At 36.6% G+C, this 16,236-nt stretch overlaps 1 protein-coding gene across 1 annotated transcript in view; it reads left to right on the top strand.

The window, feature by feature from the left end:
* Positions 1 to 668: 668 nt before the first annotated feature.
* march5 (membrane associated ring-CH-type finger 5) overlaps positions 669 to 16,236 on the top strand; it is an 18,129-nt gene continuing 2,561 nt past the window's right edge. Inside the window, exons 1-5 of the mRNA XM_023327813.1 lie at positions 669 to 1,065; positions 8,430 to 8,632; positions 15,201 to 15,331; positions 15,844 to 16,027; positions 16,107 to 16,233. Of these exons, the coding sequence (XP_023183581.1) occupies positions 1,022 to 1,065; positions 8,430 to 8,632; positions 15,201 to 15,331; positions 15,844 to 16,027; positions 16,107 to 16,233 (689 nt within the window). The 5' untranslated portion in view covers positions 669 to 1,021. The remainder of the gene's footprint in view (positions 1,066 to 8,429; positions 8,633 to 15,200; positions 15,332 to 15,843; positions 16,028 to 16,106; positions 16,234 to 16,236) is intronic.

Genomic DNA, 16,236 nt, shown 5'->3' with positions numbered 1-16,236 from the left:
CTGTTACAAATAAGAATCTTTTTCAAGACCAATAATTGTGATTGTGAGACTATAATTGGTGTGACACAGTCATAGTTGTACAGTTACCTAAAAATAACTAATAAGTTTTTAGTTATACCAATAAAATAAATTGTACCTAACTTATAAGCATATGACAATTTGCTTCTATATTTTCTAAAAAACTTGACTGAAACAGAAATTAAATGAATACTTTAAAAAGATTTAAAGAGGAGCAGCAAAAACAAAAGAGATAGGTTAGCATTGCTTACCAACAACTGATGATGTCAACCAGGACAGTCTTCAGTCAGAAGCCTCTTCAGAGTCACCACAACACTGACTGCTGGAGAGCTTTACTGCCACAATATTTGAAAATATTTGGACATTATGAGTTGCGACAGCATTAGATTTATCTTTGGGGATAAAAGAAAAACGAAACAAACTAAAAAAAATCTTATTTTTGAATTGAACTGAATTTACATGGCTGCAACATTTTCTTATTTTATCAATATAATATAATATAATATAATATAATATAATATAATATAATGTAATATAATATAATATAATTAATATAATATAATATAATATAATAAAGTTGAAGTGTAGAAGTTTTAAAACTACATTTCCCATTTTTACCGGAAGTTGCGCTGACGGTGTGGTCCTTGTTTTGATGACGTAGCCACGGCCAGTCAATGGAGTCAAACGGTCAGAGGAAACGAGGCCATAGCAGATTTAAAGTGTATTTTCTCTTTAAATAACCACCGGGAGGAGATAAATGCTATTTTGATAATCATGGCCGTCAGGGCGTAGTTTTACTCCAAATACGTGGCACGTCTGCAGCCGACAGGCCGTGTCAACAAAGCGGCCTATGTGGGGCTAGTTAGCTAATTTGTTAGCTAGTGATTTTTTTTTTAAATCCTCCTTCAGCAGATTATCAGGTGTGGGACTTTTTATTTATTTATTTCATTTTCGTTTCGCCTCTCATTCTTCGCTTTCAATAAGACAGTATCGCTCCACAACAATGGCGGATCCAGGTCCGGTGGTGGCACAGCAGAATTTGGACAGGTGAGTTGAAGTTTTAGCAGATAAGCTAATGGCAGCTACGTAGCTCACTTACATTAAAGCGTTTTTGTCAAAAATACAGGGTGTATTCATTAAATATTTGAGAATATGTTCACTTAAGTCAGAAATGTGGATTTTGCATCGCCTCTTGATGTATTTTAACATGTTTTTGGAGTGACTCTGGTAAGGGACGTCCTTAGCTATCTGCTTCTGACAATGATCTCTGATTGATGCCACCTGCGGTCGATGACCCGGTAACACCTGACGTTATACAGAGGCCTCCAGTATGGATGGCTTAATCTGAACCTCTAATTCATTGTTACGTGTGTATGTTGGTTTAAAACGGGCCGCTCTAGTTTAAAAGTTACATTTATAAACACAAACTAAAACCTTTTCAAAACAGTAAACTGCAGCTTCTACTCTAGGTTATTTATCGTGGGCATTTATCGTGTGGTGCATCATTTATGCGATACATTTCTTGTAATAAGATTTTGATTATCGTTGTCACAATAAATTCCAATTAGTGATGCTTAAAAACCTCTAAAGCAGTCTGTATTATTTTTTTAATCTTTTCTTCACTATTTGTTAAATAAACGTGTTTCAATACATTTGAATAATATAATTTAATATCATTAAATGTAGTTACTATGTGCATTCTAGATGTACAAATCACACTTTGTGTAACTGGCATCCTAAAGAGTGATATTACAAATGTGAATGTTTTTCAATGGTAGTATTTGTTTTTGTGGGGCTATAATCCCAATTTGTGGTATTATGATACTACAAAATATATCACTCCTACTCTAGACATGTTAGTAAACTGTTTAAAGGTTGTGTATTAATGTGTTTCATCTAAAAAAACATTGAATTAACTTTTAAATGTTACAAATAAAATGTGTTTGGGTTAAAAATGAAGACCGCTATAGCATTATTAGATGCTAGGCTTGCAATGTGTTAAAAGCTATGATCCAATTATCACAAAAATGTGATAATTTTAGCAGTTTAGCATTAGCTGAACTTCCAACACTTTAAATTGCCAAACACTGTTTAATGACTGTACTGCCTTTTAATTGGAAGAATAAATGTCAGTTAATTTATTCTTATTAGGCTCCTTATTCACCTGAAAGGTCACATTCATTACAAAATGTGATATTTTCATCATAGAGATTTTTTTTCTGCCTTAGAAACATCATGAATTTTTATATCTTGAAATTAACTTTATTTTTCATAGAATCTGTGTATTTCTGGGGTAATTAAGGACGTACTCATGTACTAAAGTTGTTGATTTTTCAAACAGATAGGCGTGGAAACTTTAACCAGAAGATGGTTTGGTTAATTTATCCAATCTTCAGGTAAATCAAACATGTTTTTGTTGGTCCAGCACTTAAAGAATGTCCAGGTCCAGCTCTTATTATGCTGCCAAAGTAAAATGCAGAATAAATTACACTATAGGTATGCTTACAATATTAATAATTATCAAAACTGCAGCCCAAGCTAGTAAATAAATGGCTAGTTTTTAAGGTTATTGCACACAGTAGTAAATATTATGACTGATTGAAAGCCTGCAGAGTCAAATTCATTTATAGCAACATAGCAGGAAATCAGGCTGCAAGATTTCTGAAATTTAGTCAAAATGTACTTGGGAATTTATTTGAAGTATGGACTTCCTTAAAGCATTTTCTTTTAAACAGGAAGAGACCTTGAGGTTAAGTCCATACATATCTCGCACCAAAAAACAACAAACATGAAGGTGGAGCAGAAGAGAAACTCTGCATTTAGAAAGTAAAACTGTCTCATAACTGCTTCCAATTTCTCACATTCAGCAGTTACACCTGTCCAACGTTATGACCTTAACTTTATTTTTTAATTTTAGAAGAGAATGGTAATATCCTTTACTGAAAGAAAGTTTTATATTTTGAGAACCATAATCCTTTTTTGGATTTATTGTATTACCAAACTGTCTTAAAGGAGCTGTACTTTCTTGTAAATTGTTAATAACGGGTTCCTGGCAGTAGAATTGAAACATTGTCTTGGAAAAACGTAGCATTTATGTACACGCTAAAAGTATGTAGCACTTTTAGCGCTGGTGTACTGAATTGGAGAAAATTAATGTAATGTCCTCTCTATTTACAAACCTACAGTAGACAAATCACATTTTTCACACCCCAAAGCTTTCCAAATCACACTGTGACTACTTGCACAATCTATGAAGTGTTTTTTTTCTTTGTTTTATATTCTCCACACTGGCTCCAGATTATGGGTTAAGGTTTTCTTACCAAAGATCTAAACAAAGGAAGTCTGGCTCTTTGGGAAAAAATTTAATGCATTCAGGTATAGACCTGTCACGATAACAAGTTTTACTGGATGATAAATTGTCCCAGAAATTATTGCGATAAACGATAATATTGTCATTTTGAGACCACTTTGAAGGAAGTAGTTCAGTTATGCTAGCTTGACTTTGAAAATCTTATCATGTAGTTGTGCTGTGGAATTCGGTGTGCTCAGTTTAGTTACAAAATAAAAAAGGCGACCTAAACGCCAATTCTGACAGATCATTAGTACAGCAGATGTTTAAGTTAGCTAATCTACAGCCATTGTGTTAGCTTAGCTAATAGCAGCGGCAGCTAATCGACCGCAACACAATCACTTATTAATAATCTTAAAATAAACATAAAGTCTAAGAACATAAAACTGTAACGGACTGAATGTTCTGTTCTTCGTGTGGGAAATGCTTGAGTGATTTTTGGGGGTTGAATCCTGATGCACTAGTGGAGCATCAGTCAGTTGCCATGGCAACGGTTCTGTGTGTAGTGTAGCCGATGCAGAGAGCAAGGAAAAAAAGAATGCAAGTGGGTTGGTCAGCAATTTTTCTGCATAATTTTTTTACTTTGCTGTGGTGCACTGCAGTAAATTAATAACATCTACATCTCCAGGTTTCGTTTTGTTAATGAAATTGTTGTATGAAGTGACAGAATCGTCTTTTTGCTCTCCACTGTCGTACATGTGTGAAATTTCCGGATGTAAACAGTAACGTGTCTATATGTTACAGTTAGCTTGTTTTGGATTCGGGTCAAGATCTAGGGCTAATTTTTGATGACACACAAAAGCGACACATGCATTCTGTGTCAGTGAGAGCAAATAGTTTATCATCTCCTATTACAAAATATTTAAATTTATTTTATCAGTATAAATATGAACATTTAGGACAGCTAATCAGGTGAATAGAGTTTACATGGAAGTGAGGAGATGCTGCAACATTTCAGTGCTGCTTCATCCTAAACAAAGACCAGCAGCTGATAACGTGTGTGTGTGTGTGTGTGTGTGTGTGTGTGTGTGTGTGTGTGTGTGTGTGTGTGTGTGTGTGTGTGTGTGTGTGTGTGTGTGTGTGTGTGTGTGTGTGTGTGTGTGTGTGTGTGTGTGTGTGTGTGTGTGTGTGTGTACAAGGAAGCGTTTGACACTGCATTTTCTGTCAATATTGATCTTTGAACTTTGAAACCATTTCCCAAAGAAAGGACGGGCATGCGGGTTTTGTGAAAGGTGCCCCAGCTACGTGCTGCTGTGTATGGCGGAGGCGGTAACCCTGACGGTGTTTGTGGAGCAGATAGCTGTGAGATGTATGCCAGGTCCGGTTGCTGCTACGGTTATGTACCAAGCCTCTATCACTGACAAACATAAGGCCCAAAGGTTCTTATCAGAACCAACCACAAGCAGCCAGCTGCCTTCGCAGTGCAGAGTTTCACAAATAGGTGTGAGGAAAATGTTTCAATCCACCATCTTTTTCTTATATCAGATTTAAACCCAAACTTGTTACTTTTTGTCCTCCATATTTAGTTTGTTTTTGTTTTTAGGACTTTCAAGGTATTGATATTTATTTATTTGTTTATTTTATTTTATAGTTTAACAAGTTTTGAGTGAAAAGGAGTAGTTTTAAGGAAAACAAGCTCATATAATCTACTCAATTAGTTTATAATTTTCACCAAATAGCTTATGTAACTATAGCCAAGTATTTTTGTATGGAGAGTAAACCCTGTCAAAAATAGTGAATAAATATAGAAATAAATAAATGACTTGATAAAGTATTTAATGTGCCAAATGTTGCATCCAATAGTTAAATATTTCCAGTTTATTTGATTGTACAGTGTAACATTAATGACAGTATTCATTTAACATTATCGATGTTATTTAATTTTCCATTTTATTTCAAAACTAGTTTCCTTTTTTTCTGTCATTATTTTTACTTATTGATGTTACACTGTAGGTAATATAAAGAAATCAAAAAGGTAAGGTAAGGTCAATTTAAAATGTTTGAATCCCATATTTGAGACATTAATTACTTTTGGCAGGCTCAGTCCTCCATGTTTTTGTGTATTTTTTTTACTTATATTTTGTCTAGAGTATTTCAGATGCATGCACATTTAGAAACACAGTTTAGCAAACTGAGACCAGTTGCTGGTCCACAAATGGCCTCTGTAATGTCCAGTTTGCAAAAATAACTGGGAATGTTTGGAATTAACTTGAAGGAAAACTTCAAGCCAAATGACTCTTCTTATGCAAGGTGCTTTAACAAGCAGATTTAACTTTCCTAAAACCACAAACTGAGCTCTAGATGGAGAAATGTGTGCCTCAACACCAGAGATAATGGCTTTTAACAGGCACAATACACACCCACTCAATAACTTAGAATGTTATTGAAATGCTCATTTATTTGAGTAACTCAATTCACTAAGAAAAACACATAATGTAGATTAACGACACACAGACTGATGTTTGAAGCCTTTATTTCTGTTAAATGATTTTTTTTTTGTTGGCAACAATTGAAAACATGACATTTTAGATTAAAATATTACATCAAGCCAATAAAAAGAAGGCATTTTTAGCACAGAAATGTATCCTTAATGGAAACTATATTTAATATCCGCTTAAAGAAGCATTGTCCCAACACCTCTGAATACCCAGCAGCCATTTTACAGCACTTACAGCAGTAAAACCAGCTGGCCAGATGTGCTGGGCTTAGCTGGGGTTGCTAGGTAACGGGCCGTGCTTTGCTGGGGTCGCTAGGTGACGGGCCACTGTCTGCTGATTTGTAAGAGATTTTTGAAATGGGCCATTTTGCAAACACCAGAAAACATCAACTTATTGCCAAAAAATGGTTGAGTGATTTTTATTTTAAATTTTTTTTTAAGTGTTTGGGCTGTTTTTAGATGAAAGTACAAAAATGCAAAATGCGAATTTTGCTTAATGGGTCCTCTTTAAAATTCACATAATTGGGTAACTTGCGACACATCGTCTCACTTTACAAAACAAAACAAAAAAAATTAAATTCGATCACGTATACAGTCCAATTAATCGTAGTTATCAGAAATTGCATCAAGTTCAGTTTATTATTCCAATTAGAAAACCATTATTATTTTAGAAAGGGAAAGAAAAACAGTCAGTTGATTTATTGTCTTTCCATTACATATAGGGAAAAGTTTTTCATAATATGCTGGATTTAAAAAAAGAAAAAAAAAATTGGTGAAACTTTAATGAGCTTGTTGAGTGTTTATATTTCAAAACAAAATCACATAGAAAGTGTTTTGCATCCCAGACCGTACCGTTTGTGTCGCCTGTTCTGGGATTTCTCTGCCATCTTTATTTCTGAATCAACTGGCTCCACTTCAGGATGAGCAGTGGCGCCCTCTGTTGGATGGCGGCCAAATGGCAACACCAAAGGAAGGTCTAAGCCAGGGGTGGGCACTCCTGGTCCTCGAGGGCCGGTGTCCTGCAACTTTTAGATGCATCTCTACTTCAACACACCTGAGTCAAATAATGAGGTCGTTAACAGGACTCTGGAGAACTTGACTGCACTTAGGAGGAGATTCAGCTGTTGGATTCAGGTGTGTTGGACCAGGGAGACATCTAAGAGTTGCAGGACACCGGCCCTCGAGGACCAGGAGTGCCCACCCCTGGTCTAAGCGGATGTTACTGACTGGAACTCATGTTAATCTAATAAACTATTAATCGACAATCGTTGGTCAAATAATTGTTTGCGTCCTTAATTTTGAACATTTAATAAAACTCAATAAATTGGTTCTGGTTGACTGGATTGGTGTTGTAAAAACACGTCGTTTGGCTGTCGTGTTTGAAGAGACGCATTTGAGCAAACCCGTTTTAATTTTTAGATTTTATAAGATGTACATCAACGACCTGTTTTAGTTCTCCCATACAGGACTGCATTTCAAGACTGTTTTTAATGTCGTTCTCTGCGACTGGGTTACAGGAAGGATGCTTTTGAATCAATAATAGTTGGTTTGGTTCTGTTGTCAGGACATTTGTCTAAAACTGTTTTTAACCTCCCTTCTTCAACCTTCATCAGTTTTCGTCTCTGTGCAGTAATCTGAGCTCATCCCATCGACATGTTGGACAATAATCATCTAATTTATGCCTCTCAGTTTGGCTGTTGAAGGAAAACCAATCGACTGATTTTCTTGGTCTGATTTTCTTCTAAGTGTCGTCTTATTACCAGCTGAATCTATCTTTATACTTGGACTGCTTGTTAGTTAGGTTTTAATCTAAATCGGACTAATTGATTAGATTTCATGTAACTGAATGTGAATGAACCCATTTTGTTCTGTAAAGTTCATATATGTGGGGCAATAAATACATTTAGCAAGAGTTTCTGAAACAGAATATAACAGGTTTTTGTTAAAATACAACAAAGTTATAAAATAAAAGACGATGAACTTAACTTTTCTCTTAATAATGATGATAATTTTACATTTAAAAATGCATAATCAGTTATGAAACACAGTGTAGCACAAACTGTCTTATTCCCTGCCTGAGTCAGATTAAATCAGCACAGCATGGTGTGTTTATATTTATTTATTGATAATACTGTCTGTTCTGCATCGTTTATATCACTGTATGTTTTAAATACTTATATTAGTACAGGATGTCTTGGCAAAATGTTAGCTCATATCTTATAAATGCATATGGAGGTATATGTATGTATTTTTGTACAATTCTGGTTTAGTTTCTGCTCTGACTGTGTTGTTCTTTCAACAAAATGCCTTTTATGAGTCTTTACACTCCAGTTAATGATTAATAGATTACTAAATGAGTTGATGATATTCAAACAAATCGATTAATTGTGTACTTTTATAGCAGAATTTGAACTAAGTAAAGCTAAAGCTGCTACTTGAGGAGTTCTGGTCAGGACATTTTTACAGACAAATGTTTTTTTTTCTCATTTTAAATAAAAAATGTACATATTTTATGTGAAATTTTTAACTCAATTACTGGTCGATTAGTTGACGATTATTCAAATAAATCGATTATTCGCAACTAATCGATTCAGCCGTACTGTAAACGTGCGCTTGTCGCCTCAGGAGCTGTTGGGTGTGCTTCGCCACAGATGAGGACGACCGCACGGCGGAGTGGGTGCGGCCGTGCCGGTGCCGGGGCTCAACGAAGTGGGTCCACCAGGCCTGCCTGCAGCGCTGGGTGGACGAGAAACAGCGAGGCAACAGCACAGCGAGGGTCGCCTGTCCGCAGTGCAACGCAGAATATCTCATCGTCTTCCCAAAACTGGGTGAGCAGATGAGAAAAACGATCCAAAACATTTGACTGTTTAGGTTCGACACACCTGAAGCGGAGAATGATTCATCAATAGGCCTGTGCAGGACTAGACGACATGCTGAGGACGTTATCCAACTGTTTGAGTCAGAAATGTTGAAGCAGGAGTGAAACTTGCTGCAAACAGACCACTAAGGACAGGAGTTGGACACTCCTGGTGTGAAGCTTTGTCTACTTTAATGGGCGGGAATGTCGAGGCTGCATGATTCAACGCAAAAATACACACACCCATTCTACTTCCTGAGGATTTTACAGAAATATTATTTATGTAAAATCTACTTTTTTGAGCTTTTACAAAATGTTATAATGTTATTCTCTCAAAAGCAAACATGGAATGATGCGTTGCTGTTTTATTTTTAAAGAAATCCTTAAATCTTCCCTGGTAACCATTTGGGTTTTTAAAACACCTGGGTGAAACTAGGCCAAATTTTACTGGGCGATAAATTATCTAATCTGGCAAATTTAGGCAAATCTGTTGATTTTAGAAGGATTTCTTTAGCTGCAGATGCATCTTCTGCTACACATCATTAAGCATTCACTAAAGGAGTGCTATGTTGTTGCACTTTAGGCAATAAAATGTTTATTTTCTTGTTTAAAAAATTTAATAATTTGTTTATTTTTAAAACATATTTTTAATATGTAAAATGATTTAAGTGGTAAATTAACTTTTAGAATAATCAATAGAACTAAAATAATTGTAGATGCAACCCTAATTCACAAAATTAGAAAGATTAATATGATAAATTATTTAATCGGTCCAATTAATAAACCATCACCGAAGCTTGTATAGATGGAAAGAGAAGGTGTGAAAATAAATTGAACACTTTGAGAATCTGTGTTCAATTCCTACAGTAAAAGCTGGTTAAACTGCAGTATGCAACTTTTATTAAAATATATATATATATTTACATATTTGTTGAAACTGTCACCATTTTCAGTTATAATGATTATGGCATAATAATAATGCAAGAAATAAACTTTAAATTCTGCTGATTCACTGGAACAGGAAGACATTTTAAATATCCAAAATAAATAAACAAAACAACAAAGAAATTGAATGGTAAACTCTCTATAATTAACACAACCGTGTTTTGAAAAAGACAGTTGAGACCAAAACACCAGACTAAAAACTTTTATCATCCAGTTTTTTGTAGAAATAGAAACATAAAATCCTGCACACAGAAATTTTTTAGCTCGTTTTAATTCATCATACAATTAATTGATTTAGCAACATCTGCCTATTTAATGTTGGTAAATGTTGCTGTGATGAGAAGGAGCTTCTTAAAGAGACAGAGGCCCATTTTTAAGGTGGCAAATTGTGAAGTCAAAGTTCTTTTAAGTCATATTTGACATATGCAGCATTTTTATAACTACTGATTATAAAATGACACTATTTGGCTGGGAAATATGTAATTCTGCCCCTTTAAAATAAAGGAAAATTATTAGTTTGAAATATTTAAAGCTTGTCGAAAACAGATGGGATATGTAGTACCTCCAACAAGTTGTGGGTCTTCAGAAAATATCCAGGGGTGCCCTATCAGATGCCTGATCCTCCTCAATTGACTCCTAAATCTGTTGCAATAAATCAATCAATTGGTAAATTTATTGGTTTTCTCTTTTTCTACCAAAGAGAGTCTGGTGTTTTGGTCTCAATTTAAAGAATAATTTTGCTTACAAAGACTTCAGTGTCCATTTTATTTGTTGTTTCCGGTGTTTATTTATTTGTTTTGAATATTTAAAATGTCTTCCAGTTCCAGTGCTAAATGTTCATTAGAAATTAAAGTGTATTGATCTCCTAGAGGGTGGATTTGCATTATTATGCCATTATATTCACATATTGTCTAAAATTTGTTCTTATGACAGATCTAAAACTGCGATTGAGATTTTTGTTATAGAAGCGCACACCATTATTATTTTAGTTTGTGTTTAATTTTGAATTTGTTGTTTCATACTGAAACAGATAAATGCCACAATTAGACTTGGTGAGGTTTGTTTACCCACCCAAACATTGCGGTTATTATTTAAATAAATGTTTTCTGAACATAAGACACTGTTCTAAGTTTGAGTAAATAAACCGCTGCTGCACTTTGAGGCTCTGGGGAAAATAAAAGCTTTGCTTGCAGCTGGAAGGACTTTGTGTTCGCCATTAGGAATGGCATTAGTTGTTTTTTCCATGAGCTGCGTTGTTTGGTTTCAATAAATCATTGTTATTACCGTACTTAAGAGAGTAACTCATAAAAAGAAAACCAGCGAATGGCGCAGTCTATGTTTGGAGGTCTATTAAATTCGTCCAATCGCCCAACCTCTCGGCCTACTTGTCAAATGTTCTGACCAACTTAACCAGCTAATCCCAGCTTGTTAAACTGGTGTAACTCCCTAAAGAGCAGAACAGCAAACAGGTCCAACACTCACCGGGTTTTTGGGTGGTTTTTGTTGTCTTAAGAACCCGTTCCAGCTGGTTGTAGGGTTGGCAACGCCTTTGGAGCAGCACGTTGGTAGTGGACGCTGCAATCTGAAACTGAAGCCAGACTAAAAACAATGTTAAGCCAGGGGAGTGTTGGGCCCAGCTGGTAAACAGGTTCATCTATATTTATAGCAACCAGGGCGTTGCTGCCACTCAATGCAGAGATAAATGTTTCAGTTAAAGTGTTTAATCATGGTTCCTCTTTTTTCTTTTTTAGATTATGGACTAAAGGTTAAATTGAAAAATGGCAAGAATTAAAATTTTTACTTTTAGAAGGTTCTAAGTAGAGCTTCAAAATGCAAAAAGAAGAAATGTGGGGCGAAAAAAATCTGATCGATATCTATCAATCGATCACACATCTGATATTCACTGAACTCCGATCCAGAAGATCCAGGGAGATGTAGACAAAGCAACGACTTTAGTCGCGCAACTGTTTTTTTAAGGTAACTAAGGTTGATGGAATCAACTAACTCACTCACTCATTCTTTGGTTACCTAGCAACTCACTCATTCTTTGGTTACTTAGCAACAACCTGCTGAGTAACTGGCGCAGCAGCACTTTAAGGTTTCGCCTCATAAATGCTTAAAAATAAAAACTGTGAATAAGAGTAATACTGCCAATAGTGTGGCAATACTTCAGATATGAAAAACAAACACAAAACCCTAATAAATAATTATTGATATTGACTGATAAACTCTTATAATAAGTTTTTCAGCCTTAGCACACAGCCATTAAACTGAAAGAGGCTGTTCATATCATTACAAATCCATCACTACTCACAGCAAACTGTGATTCAGAAAAATAAGTCGGTGCCCATTAAACACAAACTTTGGTTTTTCTGGTTTGGTCCCAGTTTAGTGCGATTACCTCCAAGGTAAACAAACCGGAGTTTATTTTAAACACATTAAAACCGTCAGGAGTGAAAACACTCAGTTTATAATCGTCAGTTGAATTGATACACTTTTAGTTTATTAACAAGTCAAATGAAGGTTGTTGAAGTGCAGAAATAGTGGATATGTAGGGATGAACTGATCCACTTCTTTTCATTTCTGATCCTGATATTTGAGGTTCATTATCGGCTAATACCAATCCAATACAGTAAAACAGAACTTATTGTATTTACCCATCATGCCCTGCGCTGTAGGTCACTTCCTGCATTTTTAGCTGTTTGCGTTCACACATTCATTCAAACTGCGCCAGCGTTCACTTCAACCAAACCGAGACCAAAGCTTTTAGGCCAAGCAGAGTTAGCATCAGAGTTCGTTTACACGTTCACTCCTCCCCAAACGAAGCAGGTAGAAAACCTCCAAGCGGGTCGCTGTGTTCTGTTGGGTCTCTCCTCCCACCAGCACCTGCTGCAGAGCCACTTCCATCCTTTCACGCGGGTCCAGCTCTGAGGACGGTGTGTCCTTGCTGCTCCGTCTTTGCTCACACTCACAGAGTAAACAAACCTTCTGGAAGAGAGGCTGCCAACGCTTTGGTCCACCTTTAGACTGTAGCTGCACTCCTTCCTCCCTCCCTCCCTCATGCTTAATTATCTTAATTATAGAATCTGCTGCCAGTGGCTAAAATGAATTGCTCCTTTCTCCATCCTGTCAGCGGTCATTAGCAGTGACCCAGTTCCCTCTAGCCGTAACGGTGCAGCGCTTTGGCAGGAACAAAGTGAAAGAGTCAGGCTCTGGGAGGTGAGTCCGGTCAGCAAACACAGGTGCAGTCTGCAGGGGATCAAAAGCCTGGCGCCGATCCAGGCGGCAGTTTCATCAATAATTACTATAAAGCTGTGAGTTTAAGAAGCCGCAAAGTGATAAACTTTAATGAGGCCTGCCTAAAAAGCAGCAGCTTGACAAAGTGAAAGCTGCTGTGACTAAATTGTGCAAACAACTGATGGAAAGTGGCTTTATTGGGACAACACCTGTACAAATATCCTGCATGTCCTGAAGCAGGCAGGCAGGTGATTTAAGATGGAAATGACGATGCAAGCTGTCATTTTTACATCAGTGTTCAATGTAAACACTTTTTGTTTTATTTCTTTGAGGAATTTGACCAGTTTTCACCTGACTGCACACGTTGTGTGTGTGTTAAGTTCAGTTTGGCTCCAACCATTGGTCAGTTTTGTCCCAGTTAAAGTCCGTGCTTCAGGGACGGATTAGCTGGCGTCATAAAAGTTTCTTTTACTGAAGCGTTCTGAAGTTTAGGAGGACTCATGGTACGTTGGGGGAGTTTGGGATTTAGATACGCAGCACAGTAGCACAGGTGAGTTGCTGAAGGAGCAACACATCCACCACCAATAGTCTCTAAAAAGGCAAAACAACAATAATGGCTAGAACGATTAATCGATCAGTAAACGATTAATCATTAACTGAAGTAAACATTAGCTGGAGCATACACACGTAAAAAAGGCCATTTCCTAGAAGAACAACATATTCACCAACAAAAGTCTTAAAGGCAAAAACAATTGGGCCTGAAACGATTAATCAATTAGTAAACGATTAATTGTTAACTGAAGTAAACATTAACTAGAGTATACAGTCATAAAAGGTCAATTTATTCAGAGCAACATATTCAGAGCAGTAATCAAGCCAAAAACTATAGATACATTTTCCATTTTAGATTAAAATAAAACCTTCTTTATCTGTAATTATCATTTTTATCCAAAATTTCCACTTTATGTTTTGGTCCGTCTGATGATGTAACTTTAAAATATTGAACTATTAATTTGATCAGTTACTCAGTACTTGAGTAGACTTTTTTCCAAATACTCTTTTACTTTTGAATCATTTCCTGGACGACTACATTTCTTTTACTTGAGTAAAAATATGTTAGAGTACTGCTACTCTTACTTGAGTAAAATTTTTGGATACTCTGCCCACCTCTGCATTTCAGTATCGGCCAAAATCTGCATTTTTAAAATCTGGCAATCAGCCAGAAAACTGCAATACTTTTTACTCTTGAGTAATTTCCTGGACGGCTGCTGTTTACTTTTACTTCAGTGAAAATATGTTGAGTTAGTCTTGAGCTGTAATGTATCTGCAGACCTCAGAAAGTGCGCAGTCGTCCCCTGCGGTGCGTTGCCTCTGCAGCTGGCCGGTTATTAATAGCAAGTGGACGAGTCTCTGAGTGAGGAAATCAGGTTGGCTTCCTGTAAATATTGCATGATTTCCCCAGAGTCGGCTTGAAATGCCAGATGGGAGGAAGATGCAGCAGCAGAGAAACTTCTTCTTTTTTTTTTTTTTAATTGTCGCAAAGGTTTGGACTTTCAGTTGATCCTTGTTTCATGTCTGTTGTTTTTAATCAGAGAAGAAATGAAACATCAACAGGGTGTCCAAACTTTTTGTCACAGCCAAAATTGTTGAGTCAAAATAAAAACAAAATCAGGCAAATAAAGTAGCCTGATTTTATATGTTTTTTAAAAAAGAATATTTATTGTATTTTCAGGACTATTAGGGCCTTTGTAGATAAGAAAAAATTATAAAAATAAATTTCCACTAAAAAAATTCAGAAATTGAGTCTCATCTCAGAAATGTTCTAGAAAAAATGTCAAACTTTCAACTTTTTTAATTTTCTGAGTTTGAGAAGTCAAAAAATGTTCAACATTGAAACAAATTTTCAAGTTTATTAAAATTTCTGTTATTACTCTCAAAATTTCTGAGTTTGATTATGGAAATTTACTATTTTATTCTATCTACCAAAATACTCCTTTGTAAGATTTGCATGTTTTCTATGGTTTTCAGTTTTCATCTCCGTCGAACAAATTTATTTTCAGTGATAACAGGATTTATGTCACTTTCTTTCAAAACGTTTGGTCTATTTAGTCAAGTTTAATACATTAAATAAAAGCTGATTTGTGTGGGAGGAGGTGGAGAAGATCCATCTTTTCACAGATATCCTGTAGCTGTCTGTATCACAGTGCATTTGGAGAATCCTCTGACTGAAGACTCTTCAAATCTATGACAATGCAGTGAAAAGATAAAAGTTGGAGGTTCTCGTTGTTTCAGATGATTCTGGGTGGAAATAAAAAGCAACTTCCTGTAACCAGGCAACCGTTTCCTGTCTCCGTCAGGTCCGATCGTTTATGTTCTGGATCTGGCTGACCGGCTCATCTCCAAAGCCGGCCCCTTCGCTGCAGCCGGTATCATGGTGGGCTCCATCTACTGGACCGCCGTCACATACGGCGCTGTCACCGTCATGCAGGTACGTCCTCTGATGTTCGCCATGCGCCAGCAAGTCCAGCTAATATCGCTGAACTTCATTCATCATGGAAAAATTATTTTTGGTTTAATTTATTATGATAACTTTAAATTATTGATGTTAAATTAAGAAGAAAAAAACAACTCGGTATGATGGAAAATGTTATTTTCACTGCAGTTTGTTTCACAAAAGCATCAATAAATGTCAGTAAACTATAAAATATTAAATGCCGTTACTATGTGTAGTTTAGTGATATAAATCATATCCATTTGTTTTTCACTTCCGATATCTGAGGTTTAGTAGAACTAGAAAAAGACTTGGTGAGATTTTGTTTTTGCAGTGCATAGATTTTAGATCATATTGTAAAAAGCAACAAAAAAAGAAAAGCTGTTTTATTTTTTGGGGCCCCCAAAGCTGGGCACCCTGGGCTACTGCCCATCCTTGGCTTTTAAAACAAGGTATTTCTCAGAAAATCTTTATTGCTTTGATGATTTTAATGTCTTTTTGATGTGCAGGTGGTGGGCCACAAGGAGGGCCTGGACGTGATGGAGCGGGCCGACCCGCTCTTCCTGCTCATCGGCCTGCCCACCATCCCCGTCATGCTGATCCTGGGGAAGATGATCCGCTGGGAGGACTACGTCCTGCGGCTGTGGAGGAAATACTCCAACAAGCTGCAGATCTTCAACAGCATCTTCCCAGGTCGGCCGTTTGGTTTCTGATGTCAGAAATCATCCATGTTGTTTTTCATCTGCTGACGGCCCGAATGTCGGAACCGCAGGTATCGGCTGCCCGGTGCCGCGGATCCCGGCCGAGGCCAGCCCTCTGGCCGACCACGTCTCTGCCACGCGGATCCTGTGCGGCGCTCTGGTTTTCCCCACCATCGCCACCATCGTGGGGAAACTCATGTT

This window comes from Xiphophorus maculatus, chromosome 22, assembly GCF_002775205.1.
Source record: "Xiphophorus maculatus strain JP 163 A chromosome 22, X_maculatus-5.0-male, whole genome shotgun sequence".
NCBI lineage: Eukaryota > Metazoa > Chordata > Actinopteri > Cyprinodontiformes > Poeciliidae > Xiphophorus > Xiphophorus maculatus.
This window is presented reverse-complemented; position numbering and strand designations above follow the sequence as displayed.